The following is a 20,249-nucleotide window of genomic DNA, read 5'->3' as shown; positions in this document are numbered from 1 at the left end:
TTGTTTTGGATCAGGCAGATTGTTACGTCTATTAGAAAACATTAAAATGTGAGACTGGCCAAGAAATTTTGAACAAGACCAGTGATTGAGATTAGTTGCCTCCTGCATAATACAGTGCATCATTGGTATAATAAATAAGGCTGCATGATACTAGTATTTGTATAAATAATTAAGTCACTTTATTGTTTTGTTTTTTACTTAAGAAGGGAAAGGAGATTGTTCTATAAATATGGCTTAGAAAGTGACTCACTACTTGGGGGAAAATAATGTCTACACCTGTTTGACATAAAAGTAAATTCCAGGTGAATTAGATTAAAAATAGTAGAGGAAAAGTATACACATGCTCAAAAGAATTATGGAATTGTGAAGAACTTTTAAGGATGGCTCTTTACACAGAAACTATAATGGAAAAAAGCTATATTTGGCAACATTATGAAAGCCCCCTTCACATTCAAAAGCACTATAATCTTTCCTCTTTCCCCTCTCTTGCCAATAATGGAGTTTCTGAATGCTCTTCCATGTAGTGCTTGCAGTTAGAAATCACTTCCTTGTGTGGAACACACTCAAGGAGTAGTCATAACAATCACTCTAGATGTCAGCTCTGGGCGGGGCAGTGTCCAGTCCCAGGCCTGCATGAGCGCAACCCCCACAGCCATCCTAGAAGAGAGCTTTGGAGAGCGGGTCCACTTTCCACACTAGAGCAGCCTGCTGGGGAGGGACGAGCTGGGACTTGGGCTCAGGTGGCTGCTCCAGCAGCAACGTGATCGGCCACCGGTTTGCACCAATGTTCAGTGTACCCACCTCTTCCGGGCATGTCTTTTCCTTCGAGTGGTGGCCCTACGTTTTTAGGGCCCCCCACCCCCTTCTTGATGTCATTTCTCTTTCAGCCTCTGTCTGGCCACTGCTTGGAGAACCACTGCACCCACATGCTCACACTCACGGGGACTTGGGGGTCTCATTCCGTCTGCAGCTTCACTAGGAGGGGATTATAATGAGTGTAGCTTGAGCTTAGGAAGAGGAGTAATTTAAGCCTTTTAAATAGGAAACAACATTGACTACCCAAGAAAAACCATAACAAGTGCAGGCCTGTTACTGATGTCCCAGGTGGCAGGCGGTGTGGTCTGCCTGTGATCCAGGCGTAGGGCTCCTGCATGTCAGACTTCCTGGTCGGAGAGCTGCTAGCAGTGTCTCAGGGACGAGGAGGTAGGCGGGCCAAGTGGGTGGGAAGAAGTCACACACAGTTTGTCACCCGATGCTATGGGCCTTCGGATCTCAGGTCGTGTTGGCTGATCCCTGTCCAATTTTTATTCCCCATGCTTTCAGGAATGTTGATAGAATCATTATATATTTATACAGCTTTTGTGTATGTATTTACATACTGAAATGGAGCACCGTGATTTATTCTGAAATTGTAATAACTATAATTAACTTGCTTTATTTCAAGATTTGAAGGCCATATAGAAATCTGCCCACCAGGCATGAGTCATTCAGCTTGTTCGGTCAACAAGAGTGTTCTAGAAGCCATCCGAGGAAGACTTGGGTCTTTTCATGAACTCCTGCTTGAGCCACCCAAGGTATGGCTAACTCAGCATGGCTGGCCCGCTCAGCGGTGTGACGGAAACAGCGGTTAGAAAGTTTGTCAGCCCTGTGAGTGGCGGGACCGGCTGTGAGCGGTGTGTACAGAACACGTCACAGGGTGCACTGCTGGTTGTTCTTGCTGCTTTTGAGCTAGTTTCTAATTGGCTTTCATCTGTATATTGTGTCTGACTTAATGAATGGTGTATAATTAAAATTGAACAAATTTTGACCTGTTTAGGAAACTCAGCTTTTGTTCTGTCTATAAATCCTGGTTACCTATATGCCCATAAAATAAACACTTTTCTTCTCATAGCATGTTACTGTCACACTTTTGAGGTAAAGTAAATCTTTTAGGAACTGATCCTGGAGATGGAGTTGTCCTTTCAGAGCTGGAGCAGTGGAGCGTCTGATGGACACGTACTTATTGAAGAAGCAGGCAGGTGCACGTGACATGGAGCCCGAGGCATCTGTAGGGAGTGTGTGTGCGCTGATGGGAATGCGCCTGTGCGCGAGAGCACGGGTAGCCGCCAGCGGTGCTCAGGCGTAGTCAGGGTAGGGGCTCTCCCTTGGCATCCATAAGGTGGCAGTCCCAGTTCGGAGAGTCCTGCCAGCATCAGCTCTTAGGCATTCCTTTTTCTCTGTCCTGTGCCACTGGATCCAGGGCCCCGGCCATTGCCGTGTAAGTCTCGGTGGCATCTGCCGGGTGAGTCCTTGGGCATTTAAATGTAGCACACTAGCCTCTCCCTTCCAAATGCAATGTTCTCTGTTTTTGGAGCCATTTCATGGCATGGGAGCCCAGAATAATTGACATGTTACCCAGGGAGTCTGGTTCAGCTTCCAAATGGTCCGTTCCCATGTGATGCTGCCAGGGAGCCTGTATGGCCCTGCCCGGCCCCGCTGTCTCCCGGCCCTCGGCTGCGTGGGGCGCCATCAGGAAAGGGCCCGTGATGGTGCTCAGACCCGAGCAGCAGGCTAGGGACAGCAGAGAAGAAGGAGCACGGATTCACTCAGGAGCAGAGGGCGTCCCGAGTGGCAGTCAGAGGAGGGAGAGGGTGTGAGGGGAGAGGGTGTGCGGCGCAGCGCCCCAACCTGTGCCTCGGGAGGCCTGCCTGCCTGCCTGCCTTCCAGAGGGACAGGAAGGGCGGCGTCCGACACGGACTCCCACGCCGTGTTCCCCTCGGCCCAACCCACAATCAGGCGCTGTCTGGGCATGAGAGCGAGCGTGGGCGCCTGGTCTACTGCCCGCTGTGGTGCGTGGGGAGATCCGTGAGGCCTTTTGAAGTGTTGGATAAGTACAGCTGTCGTACTGTGAGCCCCACAATTCCACGAAGCCTCTAGGGAGCAGGAGGGGGTGAGGGTGCTGACGAGCGGGGACCCTGAGAAAGGGCGACCACCCTCCCTGAACTGAAATTCTGAAAGGCTCTGTGTCTGTCCTTCGTGAGTTCCCACAGTAGAAGCTCCCTTTTCTGGACAAGAGCAGGTGCGAGGTTGGTCTTGTTTCCAGGTTGTGACCCAGAGGCAGCTCCTGAGTTCGCATTTTTACTGCAGGTTTGGCAGAGACTGAGGACTGTGTCCCAGAGCCACTGTAACTGCTCTCAGCGTGCGGCCACGTTTGGAGTGCTGCACTTTTCCACGGCTCCCGTAGCTTTCTGCTTCCTTCCTGTGGCAGTTCAGAGGGTTGAAGCAAGGGGTGCTCCGTTTCCTGCAGAATTATGGTCCACGGAAATGACTCGGTTGTTTTTACTCTTGGTTATTTCATTATACCTTAAAGATACCAATTTTCCTTCAGATGGAGAAATCAGGCCAAATTGCCTTGCAGGGTTGGTTTACCTGATGTTGCGTCTTAGCACATACCCTTGCTCCCTTCTTTGTTTACCTAAGTGGATTGCATGCGAAGTTTTTTAATCGGAAGCTTTTTCTTCCTCAGAAGAGTGTGATGAAGACGACGTGGGGTGTGCTGGACCCCCCCGTCGGGAACACCCGGCTGAACGTGATCCGGCTGATCTCCAGCCTGCTCCAGACGAACACCAGCAGTATTAACCGGGACCTCATGGAGCTGAGCAGCATCGGCGTCATACTGGTAAGACTCCCTGGGAAGACGTTTCCATTTGATCTTTCGCGGCTGTCACTCAGGGTCCGGCCTCACTAACTGACGGTTTGTGTCAGTGACTTTGCTTGGGCTGGGTGTAAATGGTCTTTTGTAGAGTTTTTGCTATGGATTTTTCAGTAGTTATTCATCACTGCTGTCTGTAAAGGAAACTGTGTTAGAGAGTTACAGAGATGATTAGTACAGACTTTTCTCTCAGGAAGCTCAGCCTCGCACAGATGATAAAGTGCGTGTAGTCACTCTCCTTAGGAGCTTGTCTTGCAGTGAGTGGCTGCTGCTTATAGCCTGGTTTGCTCCTTATAATTAGTGAAGGGACAAGTGCTCATCTTCTTTCCACTGAGATACATCTGTATGACGTACCTGAGACACCTTGTGGTCTTTTGATTTGAGTCTAGATTCTTCCTTGAAACAGCTGTCAGTCTGCCTGTCAGTAGAAGGGAAAAGAAAGAGCCCAGGAGGGATCTGGTCTGCGCTGAGCCCTGAGCTTCTCCCCAGTTTCAGAGTTTGTGCTTAGAGTCTGCAGGCCGCTCTGTGAGTTTCAAACGCCCACGTGGTGGTTCCCTGTGAAGGTGTGAGCGCCTGGAGACGGGCCGGTCTCTGTCCCCTCTGTGCTGCACCTGGCGCCGTGCCATGCACACAGTTGTTGAAGCAAAAGGAAACTCTCATGAGTCTTTTTAAAAATTATTTACTGAACTTAGTTGCTTTGGAAACATCAGAGGATACTCCCTTTCTCTTTGAGAAACACAGTCACCTTTTCTTCATGTGTCTGTTGTTGGTTTCTACTCTATTTCATGGAAACTCTGTCATGTCAAGTGAGCAAATGCTCTGTTTTTTACTCTATGAAGTCTCATTCCTAACCTTTAAAATGAACTTGACTTCCCTTTAATTAGTCTTGGTGGACTAAGAACACATCATTTTACTTTATTAAGTCAGTATTTGGTAAATGTTTTAAAGCAGTGGCTTAAACATTGACGTAACTGAATAAAAGAAAGCATTGTTTCTCTTTTTTGTAGGACATGTTCTTCAAATATACATGGAATAACTTTTTACATACGCAAGTGGAAATTTGCATTGCACTGATTCTTGCGAGTCCCTTTGAGAACACAGAAAACAGCACAATTACTGAGCAAGATTCCACTGGTGACAATTTGTTACTGAAACATGTAAGCTTACTTGATGTGCTTTTTCTGCCACTCCTTGTTATAGTGTTTTTCCACTTAAGTGTGAAATGAATTGAAATTGCTCACATTATAAAATAGAAGTATCACTGTGCGTTCTGAGTTAGGTTTTTGCCAAGCACAATTTTCTGTGCTCCATTTTAATTTTGGTTAGACTCTGTATTTCTGAGTCCAATTTCCATGGCTAATAAAATCTGGTTTTGCTTTAGGTCAGTGGCTCACTGGGAGCAGTGCTTGAAATACCAGTCCCCAGTAGGCGCCCAGCTGAAGGCGTGGGTCCTGTCCCGAGTCCCCGCAGCGTTCTGAGAGCCGCGGGGACATATGTCACACGCTGTGGTTGGTTCAGCCCGCAGTTCACAGCTACTCGCAGCTCTCTGGGTCACACACGTGACCCTTCTGTTTAATTGGAGTGCTAGCTCACTTCAGAATTTTGACAATTTGACATTTATATAAATGTTAACTGGAATATTCCTTTTTATTCAGCTTTTTCAAAAATGTCAGTTAATAGAACGAATACTTGATGCCTGGGAAATGAACGAGAAGAAACAGTAAGTACATTTTCTGTTTTCTGATAGGAATTGTTTGATTTTTTGGTTTGAAGAAAATGTCCTCTTTTGCCCTGGACGGAGAGCAGTGAAAGTAATTACATGGTATATGCCACTTTATAGTTCTAGACGCTTCTCTCAGGACACCCAGGTTATTTCATTGTGACAAGTATTTTTCTCATAATTTATTTTTTGACCCCTCTGTCTTTCTACCTCTTGAGGGGAATCTCGGGGTTGGGAGTACTCCCCAGCTCTGTGCTGCCGTGGACACTTTCAGGTCCTTTTTGAGTGGCTGTTTTCCCGGGAATGACGAGGAGCTGAAAGGAGGGTTACCCAGCCCCGCCCCTGCCCCCACCCCGGTGGCTCAGCCTGGCCCACCACCCTGCTTCCCCGTGTTCTCCGTGTGCGAGGGAGCCGCTCCTGCAAGCTCAGGGGCACGGTTCCTTGAAGTGTTAGTTGACATGTGTAAGCAGCTCTTACACGGGCTTATTTTTTCCTAGTGGTGTTGCCTGTAACGCATTTGTCTAAGCGGGGAGGTGGATATGATTGAGAAGATGAGACCCTAAGTGCAGAACGGGGCAAGGGATGATTCGCCTGTGTCCCAAGCGGCACGTGGGCCAGACACAAGCCGGCCACCTCTCTTCACCGAGTCCTCAGATCAGCTTATGTTTTAGCTTGAGAAATGCTATTGGTAGATGCTTAGCTCTGTTAATTGATTGGTATGATTGAAGTTTGATTTCCTTTAAAAAAATGAACCAGAATTCTTACCTCAGTTCCCTTCAATCTGTTTCAAGTCTGAAAAATGGTTTCACAAAAAAATGAACGTCACAGAGACTCTGGGCATCGATGAACGTTTGGTTTTTGTTGTTCTTTAAGAATCATGTGATTGAGGATTAATGGTTGGTTGGTCGGCATATTTGAATAAACCTTGTCCCACTGAGTGAGTTTCCAGTATAACCTGTGAGTAGACAGCTTCCGCCACCCACATACCCCCAGCCTGGTGACACTTCAGTGCCTGCTTCTCAGTCCGTTCTTATCTTCAGTGCTTCGGGTTTTAGAGCGATGAAACCCACTGTGCTTACTGAGCTGCGTCAGCGCCCCGCCCTGTCAGGAGCCTGAATGTGTATTCCTTCCCCGCCAGGGCCGAGGGAGGCAGGCGGCACGGCTACATGGGGCACCTGACGAGGATAGCTAACTGTGTCGTGCACAGCGCCGACAAGGGCCCCAGCAGTGCGCTGGTGCAGCAGCTTATCAAAGGTGAGTGGCTTCTGGAATTTCCATTACTTTTTTTACGGCCAGAGAAAGGATTTAAGGACGAAGTGGAAATATATCATTTTTAATAGCCCTCTATGGAGTGTCTTTAGTAATTATCTGGAGGTTTAATGAGGTTCTTGAGAATGTTCTGAACAGTGGAGTCTGTTGCCGTTTGTATTTCCGCAGTCCTTTCGGAGAGCGCGGGCGGGGCCGGGGCCATGGGCCTGGTTGCTGCTTGTGCTCTCGCAGCGCTCACAGGCTGGCGCGGAGCTGCCGTGGCCAGAGCTGTTCTGCCGTCGCTGTCCCTTCGAGGACCCCTCGCGGCCTGTGGGGAGGGTTCCTGGAACTGGGATGTGGAAGAATTTCTCAGTGTTTTTTCCTGTCTCTGTCACTAAACCAGGGGGATCGGCTCCTGGAGGGTCCTTTCCGTCATAGCATTGAAACTTAATCGGGCCATGGCCACTTGGAAGAAAGTGTGGATTTTACACTGACGCCCAGGCCACGGTCTGTCACCTCTAAAACCAGAGAGCTCTGTGTGCTAGCAGAGCCCCAGGCCTGCGACTTACTCTGAATGTCTAAAAAAAATTTTTTTAAGTAAGATTATTTAGCTATCTGTTCATTTATTTATTTTTAGGGAGAGGGGAGAGGGAGAGAGAGGGAGAGAAACAGTTGGTTACCTCTCACACACCCCCCAACAGGGACTCAGTCCACAACCCAGGCGTGTGTTCTGGCCAGGAATTGAACCCACGGACCTTTCACTGCACAGGCTGCCACTCAATCCACTGAGCCACACCAGTCAGTGCTGAGTGTGAAAAATCTGGACCTTTGCAGTACAGAGTTCATTCAGAGTCACCTTGATGAAAACCTGTTTATCTCTCAAGAATGTTACATGTTCAAGAGGCTGTTACTTATCGAATGTCCATTCAAAGTGTAGTTGTTGCCTAGTGATGGAAAAATGAGGGCCTGCCCACCTGGAGGCCAGATCATCAGTTCATCCCATGTTCTTACCGAGGAGAAAGGGCCGTGTGTGCGACTGTCCCTTAGAGGGGCCTCTGTCCTGGGGCCGTGGTGTGCCGGCTGCAGTGTGAGGGGCGTGCAGGTCTTTTTCCACCGGCGTTGTCGGGAGGCAGCGTTGGCCTAGCAAGGCCTCCAGGTGCGCAGCTTCGGTTTCCTCCTCTCAGGGAAGTGTTTGTGTGTCCTTGTCATGAAAAATTCTCTAGAACATAGAACTTCACTATTGCCTCTGGATCCATGTGTGGGCCTGTGCAACAGACACTTGGGAAACATTATTCTTGAGCAATTTGAAAAGCCAAACTGGGTCCTGTATACGTTTGTTGGCCAGGTGTCCACCAGAGCATCCCATGGACTCAGGCAGGGGCTGACATCCGCAGTCCTTCCCTGACCTTAGGGACCTGTTCCCCTTCTTGGGGGAGTTTATTGGAAGCATATTTTCCAGTTTTAAGTTTTTAACCAAAAGATTTTTAAAAACTTGCTGTATTCACAGCTGCTCAGGGCTCTGGGCATCAAGGGTAACTTTTGGGGGGGGGGCGCTTTTGGTTCCTGGAAGTGCTCCAGGTTCCTCTGAGTTTGCCTTCGTGGACCATGTGGGTGGGCCTTCCTGTGTTACCTGGGGGGGCCACCATGGTGATGATATTTTTCTCCTCCTTTCCCTCTCAAGATCTTCCAGACGACGTCAGGGAACGATGGGAGACCTTCTGCGCAAGCTCCTTAGGAGAAACTAACAAGAGGAACACGGTAGATCTAGTAGGTTTTACAAGGTTACCTTTCTGTGGTTTCAGGGTGCTCAGCCTTTGCCCATTTATTCAGAACAACGTGAAAGATCTTCCATTCGTCCCACTAATAGTGGGTCAAGGATAAGTTTATGTTTCTTTACCGAGAAGACAGGTTAGTGTTAACGGTATTTTTGCTAATTTGCCTAGTCAGCTCCTTATTACTGTCTGGGACACTGAAAGGGTACAGAAGCCACTGATACGTACTTCACACCTTAGTTGGTTTCCATTTCCCTTAGAGCCCCGCTCCCTAAGCTTCTCAACCAAACAGCCTCTAGTCTGCCTGCTGCTCCATCGGGTTTGTTGCCTTCTGCCGCAGATAACCCTGGGTCATCAGGAAACCTAAATACTCCTTTGGATATTTCCTAAGGTCACTGAGTCAAATTGACCCTTGTTTTACATCATTCCCAGTGGTGGAAATTTTGTAGACGTCTTTGAAAACCCAGTTTTAAAGCCTTAACAGACTGGCACTTTTAGCCAGGGAATAATGGCATTGATAATGTTTTTTTAAAATTATATTGGACTTTGGAATGCATTCCCTTTTTTTTTAACACATTAGTTTTAAGGTATTGCCTTTGCTTTTGAAGATATGGAAAAGCATTTTTTCTTAAGCACATGGCAGCCAGTGATTGGGGTGGTGGCCTTGCTTGACACCACGTGGAAGCGGATGTGTCAGGCGTTTGACTCTGTATTTGCACTCCAGCAGCTGCAGTCTTGAACTTCTCGTAAACAGTAACACCTCGATTGTTAGGCAGTCAAGGATCTGGCAGCCTTATCTCTTTGAAACCGAATTTAGAAACAGGACGGAAGCAGAAAGGCTGAGGCAGCTACAGAGCGGTCACTAGGTCATCCTGAGTCATACCCCGAAGGGCCTGTTGCCCCTCCTTTGTAGGTTGCCTAACAACTTTCATTATCTTATTCCAGACTCTAGACAGAGTAATGTCTTGTTACAGTGGATATACAATAGAATTAGTAAGTATTAGAAGTTGGAGGAATTAGGAAGTTCAGAGATAACTCTAAAAAGGGAGCCGTGTGGGGTCATTTAATTAAAATAGGTCCGATGGCCCTTAGTGTCTGAATGTGTCGTAGCCCCACAGAGAGACTGCTCTTGGACAGCCCTGAGTCATCAGGGAGGGTTCGATAATTTTCAATGACTGTAGTACCCATTGTGTATCCCTCTCTCCCCCAATAAAATTGGTTAAAGTTCTGGATATTCGAAGCTTTCTTGTAGGGTGAAATTGTCCCCTCACACTGTGGCATGGAACTGTTGAACTTTAAAGGGCCCTGTGTTGATTCCTTGCAGGCAAGGTGGTCTCCTTTAAGGGGACTTTTGTTTTGTTTCTGTTTATAAAGGAATATTTAGGAATATTAACATCTCATTTTGTTTGGGAGCCTTTTCAAAAAATTATACTTTGATTGACTTCATTACAATTAACACTCAGCTGCTTTGCACGATGCTCTCAGCAGCCTGGCGTGTGACTTTAAATGTTGCTATACACGCCCAGGGGCTCCACTCTTATTTGAAGTGCAGCTCTCCTTTGCCTGGTGTGCCTTTCACCACCGTACTTGGACCCCACAAGGGATCTACAGCGAAATGAACAAGGAGCAGTTGGCAAAAGTGGTCAGGCTTAGAGCTCTGTTCACGTCGCTCGCATCCGGCCTGAGTGAGCCCCGCTCCATCACTTTGTTTTCTGGTGTGGCTTTCTGGTTGCTCCCTCAGGACCTCTTCAGTTCCTTGGTCCCAAAGACCCAGTACTAAAACTACATCCATTTAGTCTTAAGGCCTTCCGATAGGATTTTTAGCGATACAGATGTTCCAGGTTTTAAAAGATGCTTATACCTTAATCCTGGGCCACCGAGGAGGCTAACTGCAGCCTCTGAGCTCTTCGTTTTTCTTCCCAGAATGTTTCAGGCTACATCCAGTGGGCCTGGGTGCCACATTCAAGGGAAGACAGACTGTTGTGACCCTTATTGTAAACACGACTTGGTAACGCAGTGGGTCTCGCCCTTGCAGAAGCATCGCATGGCGTGCACACGTGCGCGTTGTAGTGCGAGATCCTGGGGAAAGCGTCCCCCTCCTCACTGCCCCAGGCACATCGGCACTGAAACCAGCAGCTAGCTACCCTCCACACACACACACCCTGCCCCCCACACACATAGGTCAGATTAGACACTCTGCCTTGACCTAATTTTTAGGGTGGCCCAGTACTTCTCTGGGAACCATTTCTTAGGTATATTCATAGGGTTTGAGTCAGCCTGTGGCTCAAGCACCAAATGCTTGAGTTAGTACATTTTTGCATTGCCCCAGCCTGTTCACTTACACGCCAGACCCTTAAGCTGCGTGTCCTACTGGCCGTGATGGGTTGTGTAGGGTAGGTTATGCCGGCCCCAAGCTCATGTCACTTCTAGGGCAACAATTTCATCACCCCTCCAAGAGTTCTGGGGGGCTTTAACCTTTTGACCCCATCATGCCAAAGTGTGCTCACAGCAGGCTGATGTATTGCTTGTGCTTTTTGTTTTGGGAGTTTATTATGAATGAAATTTGGTGCATGGATGTTTTTTTAACCCTCACCTGGGAATATGTTTATTGATTTAGAGAGATAGACAGACAGACATCGACCAGTTGCCTCTCGTACGTGCCCTAACCAAATGTGCAATCCAGGTACATGCCCTTGACCCTTCGGCTCTAACGGACTGAGCCACACTGGCCAGGGCAGGATTCTAGGTTATAGTTAACAGCAGAATGGAGTGATGTGCATAGGACAGGAAATACCAAGACGACTGAGATTTTTAGCTGAGGGAGAAGAAGAATGTAGGTGGCATTCACTGAAGTGAAGATGACTCAGAGGGGCGTGTTTATACATTTAGATCAGGGACGTGGTGGTAGGTACATCTGTATGATATACTAGTGGGATTCCAGCGAGCAAGGCTCCCTCTGGGTAAATTAAATTGTCTTATTAGCTCAAAGTATGAAATCAGAATCCCTACACCTTTCAGCAACATAATTGCAAAGGGGTATGTGCATTTCGTTTTTATTACTAGTAACTTTCTAAAACAGTAGGGTTTTTTGGTTTCGTTTAGGAGAAAAAAATTATTTTAAACCTCTCCCAAAACTGCTCTGAGGATACAAGTTAAGAAAAATTCGCAAAGGGGTAACAATGTCTCGCACATAGTTGCTCAGCAAAAACTATTTTCTTTCTCATGTTTAATTAATAAGCTAAACATTTTATTTTGTAGCAAACTAAAGATATGAGTAAGGATACACTGTATCCTACTTAAACTTGGCAAGGCGTGCCAGGTCTAGCCAACAGCACTCGTGCTGTCTTTAACTCCGTGCCTTGCCGTGGGGTTGCACTGTGGAAACACATACCGGCCAATGTGACTGCGGCACTCGCCTGCCAGGCGTGTAGCCCAGCGCTCCTCGGAGTGCACCGTGGTGCAGCCGCCTGACCCGCTCTTGACAGTGGCGGCCACGACCAGGCAGTGTCCTGCTGCCTGCCTCCCGCCTCCCGCCCTCCGGCAGGGCGCTCCTGGCGCTTCCACCCTCCCATGTTGTTGCCCGTTGCCTCTGCACCAATGAGGGACAAGGGACGAGGGACGACGTAAGCAGGTTTCCTTCATTGATCGCAAATCCTGCCTCTGATTTCATCGACCAGATTGAAAATGAGGGTGTGAGTGCGTTCTCTGGACCTTAGTGGGGATGGAGCGGGAATGAACTGGAAACGCTGGGCTGTTCCCTTGGGCTGAGCATCTTTACCAAAGATGGACACACATGGAGGAAGTTTAATTTTGTTCAGGCTGTGATTCACTCCGAGTTTCACAAGCCATCCACATACAGAGCACTTCGGAGTCATCTTTGGGCTCAAGCTCATGTCAGAAACTCACAAAGCAGATTGGCCAGTGTCTGCAATTCCACACCATCGGGCACGGCCTGCAGGGTGGCAGGCGGCGGCCGCCCGTGTCCTCCCCTGCGGCTGGTCTCGGCCCAGGGCACTTGCCCAGGGAGTGCAGGAAGACCGGCTCGGGAGGTGCTGCGTGTGGGTTTCTAGGGTGCACAGACTGTCCGCATATATTACTTCCATTAGCGCTATAGCTAGTCATGTTTATATCTTCATTTCTAATGGTTAATACATTTCCCCCTAATATTACACAACATTTGTGAATTAATAAAAATCATTTACCATGAATTGGTGAGCAATTCATGTTTGCATTTTTGCTTAATGAATTGGTTGTAAGTTCTAAGGGAAAGGGGCATACATTTTAAAGGGCAGGAGATTTTAGGGTCTTTTTATAAGCAGGGGACGTTGACTCAAGTCATATTTGGTTCTTATGGGCAATGCTTTTTCTTAGTGTGGGCAAGAAATGCAAGAATTTAAAGTGAAATGGTTATATTTAAACCTGACCTTTTAGTGGCTCATTAGTAATCCCTGGGAATTGCAGTTTTAGCTTTGAGGCTTGGCACAATATAAGTTATTTCTATATTTCATCTGAACCATTCCTTCTGCCTTCCCTTTGTAAACATTTTATAGGAGATAAGTATCAAAATCACTTGGACGGAGTAATTCCTCTCTCGCCTGGGTCCCCCTGATGCTAGCCGTCAGTGAGGCCGCCACAGGTGGGCGGCAGAGGGCAGGGAGCCGCACCAGGTGGCTGAGTGAAGTGCGCCCTTGAATATTGGGTGGGTTTTACAACTTAACTGGTACTTAGTTTTGTTCTTGCTGTTGTGATTTTTCCGTAACAATGATGATGCAAATGTCCAAAATTTTTCTCTGTTAAATAGTCTTTTACATTTTTATGCATATAGGTTACAACCTGCCATATTCATTCATCCAGTGATGATGAAATTGACTTTAAAGAAACGGGTTTCTCACAGGATTCTTCTTTGCAGCAAGTGAGTCATGCCTAAAGCTTTGCTTTTTGTTTTTACTTTAAATGCTTAGTCCAGTTGCCATTTATGTATCAGTTTCAGAGACAGATTACATGTTAGGATGTGATTTGGGGTTACTTATTAGTTAGCAAGAGCCTTTAAATAGGAAGTGTTGGGTACTTGAGAGGAAGGTTTGTGTGTATTGGTTGTATTTCAGGAAATGTTTCCTGCCTCATAACAATGACGCCTTGGGTAAGTTTTCAGGAGGTTGGAAGGAACCGAATAGTTCAGTAAGAGTCTCTGACATGCTTGTTAGGCAGACTTTTATAGGAGCTACAGATTCCTGGAGGGGAGAACTGAGGGTGAATGTAGTAGGAATAAGAGCTTTTTAATGCCAAAAATATCCCTGAACCAATTGACTTACATGTTTGTAATATCTTTAATGTCCACCATACTGACTACTAAATTCAGTTCTAGTTGAAACAGTTCATTGCCACCCTGCCCCCCTCCCAAATATATCTGTTTATCAGCTGCTTGTAACCTTTGTAGGGGAGAAAAGAGCATATAAAAATAAATGTACCGATTTATCACCCACTGGTGGTACTTGGAAAGGGGACAAACGAGTTCACTGTCTCAACTTGAGTATCAAGTTTGGGAGCTAAAAGTAGAAGCCCTATTTAAAAGCCATCAGCTCTTCATACGGAGACCAGGCCTTCGCATGTCAGTCCCTTTGGTGCGGCCACAGAGTTAACGTAGTCACCTCCCAGCCCGCACTGAGTGCTGGTTGGCTGCTCTTTCTCCCGCTGTGAGCCTCACCTTTTACCAGGGCCAGGAGGAGGGCCGGTGACGGTGCCAGCCCACCCTCCCGGCATCCAAGGACACTGCCGTGCTCCACCAGTGTGGGCTGTGCTGAGCAGGCACTGGGTTTTGATAGTAAGGCATTTTAACACTCACGTTTTTCACAGTGGGTCTGAAGTAGCATTTCTGTACTCAGCTGGCTTCTCTTGATTCTTGACACTGCAGCCAGTTGACTTGGAAGCCAGCTCCCCAAGGCCGGGGGCAAGGAGCAGCCTTCCTGTGGGGGGCAGCGGTGAGCAGCAGCCGCTGACGGCCACCCTCCTTGGCTTGCTGGTCAGTGCGCCGGCCGCCCCGGGTGCCTGCCCGGCTCCCTGTGAGCGCTCACGCCCGCAGGCAGCCCTTTCCTGACCCGAGTTCTCCGGGGCTGCGCCAGGAAGCACGGGGGCATCAGCCCTTCCCTCCACAGAAGCACCAGTCGGCCACTGAGATGGCCCCTTCACCTGGCGTGAGCCCTCCCGCCACCCATGCGCTCTGCCCCCACAGCGCAGCATGATGGTGGCGGGTGTAAACAGCCACGGTGAACTTGTACTTGTTGAAATAACTTAGGACAAAGAGTGCCCTAAATATCTATTTGTAGATAAGCTAATAGACCTGAGCTTTGGGCTGCTGCCTTAATCAAGGCGTAGCTATGCTTAGGTGTCTGGAAATGCATTCCTTCCTTCTCAGGAAATCTGGTTCCCGGGCCAGAACTGTTCTGGGGGACTTGTCTGACTGCCCTGGTGTGACTGACTGCCGCTGTGCATGCGCAGCATTTGCGGTCACAAGCCTGCCCTAGTATGACAGCTCTCCCCGGGCCTGTTCCTGTGGATTTCACCTGCTTCCTGTGACCCTCTAAAAGCAGGAAAGGTAGCTGTTCTTTCTGCTTGACAGACTTTGAGTAAACTTTTTTGGCATGTTTAAAACCAATCACAGATCATTTTGAAAATAAGAAATAGACTCCAAAGCGTTTTTTTCTTCATCATTTGGAAATACAAACTAGGCGACTTTAGTCCAGAGCTATTTGTATGTGAGAACTTCAAGTTATCGTTCACATTTAAATTTAGGTCTCATGTTGGTCCAGTGTAGGGAGCTTAGGGTGTGTCATTAAACAAGGTTTCCTGAGCATGTCACCATGGGACTTAGTTGGCTCAGAGAGTGTCCCACAGCTTTTGTGCCCCTGCCCATTTATTCTGCCTCCTGTCCCTCGATTCCCTGGGCTCCAGTGTTTGACTCCTCCCTCTCGTGGTTCTACCTAACGGAGCTGCGGAGGGTGAGCAGGTCCTCCCCCCTCCCTCCAGACTTGACTCAGGCTTGTCGCAGACAGCAGGTAGGTCTGACGAAGTGGCCCAGTGGCCCAGTGGCGTCTGTTGCTCAGGTGGCACCACTAGAGAGATTTGCTTAATGCAGCAGCAGGCTCGCTTCTCGGTGACTTGTCGGAGTGCCTGGCTTTAGCCAGCGTGATGGTGCCAGGGAGTGTGGTGATTTTGTTTTGTTTTTTTTATAGTTAAAAGATTTAATACAGCCATGTGGTGGTTTCCAAATGTGGATTTCTTCGAGTCCAAACACTTTTTATGTAGCTTTAAACAGAATAACAGTCTTCACATATGTGGGCTTAGTGAGCCTCAATAGCTTTATTAGTAAAAATCAGGGACCTGAAGTTCTTGGCTAGTTTGTATCTTCCTAGAAGCTATAATAGACTTAGCATTAATGAGGGCTGGGTTTGTTCTGTTTGCTCTTGTCACTCAGAGGTTAACTGTGTCAGTCAGTTGCTATATATCTGCTTAGGCAGACAGACAGACAGATGCAGATAGGTATGTACATATATACGTGTACATGCCTGTATTTCACGGGTTCCGCATCAGTGATTCAGTCAGCCACTGCTCGAAATCTTTTGGGGGGAACATGTCATGTTGTTAAACACATATACTATGTAGCTAGGCCTACAAATGTATAGACATTTTTTTCCTGTTGTTATTCCCTAAACAATATAGTATAGCAGCTATTTACGTAGCATTTACATTACATTAGATGTTTTAAGAAACCTGGAAATGATTTAAAGTTCAAGGTGATGTGCGTATTTTGTACGCAAATGCTCTACACTATTACGAAAGAGACTTGAGCACCCTTGGATTTCGGTATCTAAGGGGGTCTTGGGACCAGTCTCCCATGGATGCCAAGGGACAACTGTGTATGCATAGATGTATGTATCCACATACACATTTATAATACATTTAGTATTTGCAGTCTGCTTATGAAGCGGTTAAAGTATCATGAAGCATTTCAAACAGGGATGTCCAGCCCATGGGCTGCACACGGCCCAGGGTGGTTTTGAGTGTGGCCCAGCACAAAATCACAAATTTACTTAGTTTTATTACTTAGACATGTACATTTTCTATAGTAGTGATCACAAAATTGGGACATGCTCAGCCCATTTTAAGACTATCAGAAAAGGGCCACTGCATAGTTAGGGTTATTACATGAGGACTTTCTGCTTGTGTCTGGTGGCAGGTATCACAAAAATTATGCACAGACCTTTTTTTTGCTCATCAGTTCTCGTTAGTGTCTGTGTATTTAATGTGTGGCCCAAGACAACTCTTCTTCCAGTGTGGCCCAGAAACGCCAAAAGTTTGGACACCCCTGAAAAAGAACATTTTGGGTAACGTCCCTTTTACACCAAAAAAACTTAGAGTAGGATCTTTAGGAGTACAAAAAATTGAAGGGGAAAAAAAATCAGAATAGTTGGGAGGGGCCCGCTACTCTGAGTGACCAGACGTCCAATGACGCGGAGCCAGGCCTGCGCTCGACATTCTTTACCACATCCTAGCAGTTACCCAGTGTTTATTTTACCTTATAAAAGCTGGCTCTTTCTTTCTGATTTAATGAATCTGAATGCTACATACCATATTTTTCAGTAATATGTCCAAAACTCAGTCCAGCCTCCCAGAACTTGTGTCTCCCTTCTGTTTTTTAGTCAAATCCACATAGCGCGCCTTGGCACGCCCCACTAACCGCACGCCTATGATGTCCCACCTCCCGCGGGGTCCCAGTCCTCCCCCACCCCGACCCCTGTACTCCTGTAGTGTCATCCCTGGCAAGGAGGAGACAGCCTGCAAGTGCAGGAGGGAGCAGAGGGTGTGGTGCCGGGTATCTTGAGTTAGAGAAAGGTGAGGCTTTAGGTTCTAGATAAAGCTTTGCTCAGACCTAGGGAAAGATGCCTTCCAAAGCCAAATATAAGGTTTATTTTTTAATTATCCACAACTTGGATTATTCATGCCATGACTCCCTGCCACCAGGAGGATGCTCAGAAGGAAGGGTGGAGGTATGTCTGCAGGGTGGAGAGCCCAGGGGAGGGCAGGTTAACTCCGCCTTCCCAGCGCCTGATGGGAAGGTCGCCTTTAGTTTGGCCGCCAGCTGCTGCTCAGGTTCCCGGTACGGGACTTGCCTACATGACAGAGCGGCCTCTTCTGTCCACCACTCTGCCCAGGGCAGCACCCACACTGCCCTCCCTCTCCCTCTCTGTTGCGGGCAGATCGAGGACTGGTGCTTCACCGCTGCTGGGAGCACGGGACACGTTCCCCGATGTCACCTGTTGCCCATGGCCTGCTCGTTCCTTTAGATTGGAGTGTCACATTTTTGTGGAGTCCGTTTAACACTCCCCTGTTTCTCACCCGAGGAACCCAGGTGACTGGTGGCCTCTAGAAATTGTGTAGGAAACAGAGTGGTAGACTTTTCAGAGTGGTTTCAGGTCAGTGCTAAAACCGTCTGTCCTCTCGGAGGTAGGTAGGATAGAAGTTACTTCTTTGCTCTTCCTGACCGCTGGGACTTAACTCTTTCTTCCTAAAAAGAGGACGCGTCCCTGAACATTGTGTTTAGAGGATTGTGGTTGTGACTATTAGCCATGTTTCTCTCGCGCCCTGCTGCTCAGTGGGTGGTGTAGGGGTTGGACGCTGGAGGGAGGGAGGGAGGGAGGGAGGGTGGTCTCTGTTTGCTGGGTCTTAATGAGAAAGGAGGTTGGTTGTGTCCAGAGGTAACCAATACACCTTATAATTTCAGACTGTCACATGTCACTTGATCACCTCTTGGAACTAGACAACCCAGTCCTCTCTCTACAGATAATTTGCAGTAGAGGACAGAGTGGTCACTTAACGTTTTTTACAATGGCATGTGCATTAGAATGACTTGTGGACCAAATTCCAAACATTTTCTCTTGGGTAAATTATGTCTGAAATTATTTGATTTTTTTTCTCAGAAAACACACCAACTTTAAAGCCCTATGGCTGTAAATGAGGTGGTTTCTGGAACACAAATGGGCAAATAGTCTGTAGAATGTCATTAGAATCATTATATCACTGTCACTGGTCCTGGGGTTGCCAGGCCTTTTCTGATTATCAGATGCAACAAATGACGTCCAATTTTATTGACCAGTTTGGCTTCAACGATGAGAAGTTTGCAGATCAAGATGACATTGGCAAGTGAGTATATTTTCCTGCTTCCATAATTGTCTTGTATACTCCTGTTCTTTGTGAGACATTTGTGATTTTCCTGGGCGTTTGGAGCTCATCCGCACCCGGGAGTCGGGAGGGGCCTGCCCTCCCAGGGGTCCCTCAGCACCAGCCTGGCCAGCCCTGTGGCCCATGCACCGGGAGGAGTTAGGGTGTCTCCCACTGGGCGGGGCTGCCTTTGGGCTTGGCCTCTTTCACAGAAGCTCCTCCTTACTAGATCTGGAAGCTGCCCTCACTCTCCTTCCCTTCAGTTACTTGTGTTAGGTAGCTCCACTGGAACCAGCACGTCCCTGTGCTTGTCCCCTTGCTGGAGCCCTCGCAGCCTGTTCCCTTCCAGCACGCAGGGGGGTCTCCTGCAAGGGCGGGGGCAGCTGTGCCCTCCTCAGCTCTGCTCTCTGGGTGACTCACCGCAAGGCAGAACTTGTTCTGCAGTCAGGGTACGGGAGCACAGCAGTGCGGCTCCTGGGCCTGGAGAGAGCTCATGGCTGCAGTGCCGTGGCTGGCCCTGGAGACAGAAGGGGCGGTCTGGCGCCAGCCCTTGGGAAACGTGGCATCTATGTGAGGAGGTGCGACTTCTTGAGAACGGAGTTTCGCCCACGGATGTGATCTCCCGGGAGACCCCTGACCCCTGAGGACACCTATGAGCCCCAGGAGCCATTACAGCTCCTTGCAGTGGTTCGTGGAACCACGGCCAGTGGAGGGTGTTGTCCATCCTGAGCTGCAGTTTAGGCATAGGAGGAGCTAGCAGACCTCAGGCGCGCCGGGACGGCGGCTGTCCGGGCCCTGGGAAGGCCAGAAGGAACACGTGTGTGAACCCCGGGGCGCATACCCCGGGACCTGCAGGCTCCCCGCTGGCATCTCAGCAAATGCCACTGCCTAGGAGTCCCCAGTCTCAACAAATTGTGTTGGCCTTGGAGTCATGGTTGGTTAGAACAGATCTTTTAAGAGGACTAAGATAACCCCATCTACTCCTCTATTCCGGCAACGGGCTGTGGAGTTTTTACTCCCTGGTTTCTTCTTAATGTCACAGTAGAGCATGAGATGTCAGGGGTGTCTGTGTGATTTGGTCCGAACTTGGCTGTACCTGGAGGAAACTCAGTGTCGGTAGCTTCTGTGCGCTTCGTCGTGTTTTGACTTGCTGCTTCTTTGTGAGTAGCATTTGTCCTGATTGCGGAGCCATGGCTGTCTCCCTGGACACTGACTGTCTCTCGTAGGGCAGTGTTGAGGGTTCATTGTCGTTTCTCAGTAGGCTCCCGTTTCGGCCTTCCCATTTTATAGAGATTTTTTAATTCCAAAGGAGGTGGTACCATTTAATGCAAGCAGGGTTTCTTTAAAAAAAAATTGGAGAGATTTTAATGCCAAATATTTTAAATTTGGAAAATTTCATGACTACTGATTCTTTAAGTCTAGATAATTAACTGTTTATACACTTATATCTTGTTTACAGTGTTTCTTTTGATCGGGTATCAGACATCAACTTTACTCTCAATACGAATGAAAGTGTAAGTATGAATGTTTCCTGCCATGAGCAACATGGACACGTGGGAACCGGGTCTGTCAGGCTGCGTGCGGGCAGGCGGGGGTGCACGGG

General features: G+C 48.1%; 1 protein-coding gene across 13 annotated transcripts in view; it reads left to right on the top strand.

Moving 5' to 3' along the window:
• Positions 1 to 20,249, top strand: part of PPP6R3 (protein phosphatase 6 regulatory subunit 3) — a 112,838-nt gene that overhangs the window by 71,522 nt on the left and 21,067 nt on the right. For 5 of the 13 annotated variants that reach the window (XM_054570775.1, XM_054570776.1, XM_054570772.1 and 2 more), the window contains 9 exons: positions 1,445 to 1,574; positions 3,506 to 3,658; positions 4,699 to 4,848; positions 5,347 to 5,411; positions 6,550 to 6,665; positions 8,341 to 8,426; positions 13,257 to 13,343; positions 18,531 to 18,628; positions 20,106 to 20,160. In XM_054570775.1, the coding sequence (XP_054426750.1) occupies positions 1,445 to 1,574; positions 3,506 to 3,658; positions 4,699 to 4,848; positions 5,347 to 5,411; positions 6,550 to 6,665; positions 8,341 to 8,426; positions 13,257 to 13,343; positions 18,531 to 18,628; positions 20,106 to 20,160 (940 nt within the window). The remainder of the gene's footprint in view (positions 1 to 1,444; positions 1,575 to 3,505; positions 3,659 to 4,698; positions 4,849 to 5,346; positions 5,412 to 6,549; positions 6,666 to 8,340; positions 8,427 to 13,256; positions 13,344 to 18,530; positions 18,629 to 20,105; positions 20,161 to 20,249) is intronic. The other 8 variants (XM_054570781.1, XM_054570780.1, XM_054570779.1 and 5 more) reach the window with 4 other exon arrangements.

The sequence above is a fragment of the Pteronotus mesoamericanus genome, unplaced genomic scaffold, assembly GCF_021234165.1.
Source record: "Pteronotus mesoamericanus isolate MK-2021 breed Mesoamerican mustached bat unplaced genomic scaffold, CSHL_Meso_final contig_214, whole genome shotgun sequence".
Classification (NCBI taxonomy): domain Eukaryota; kingdom Metazoa; phylum Chordata; class Mammalia; order Chiroptera; family Mormoopidae; genus Pteronotus; species Pteronotus mesoamericanus.
The sequence above is the reverse complement of the archived record's forward strand: the minus strand, read 5'-3'. Positions and strand labels throughout refer to the sequence as shown.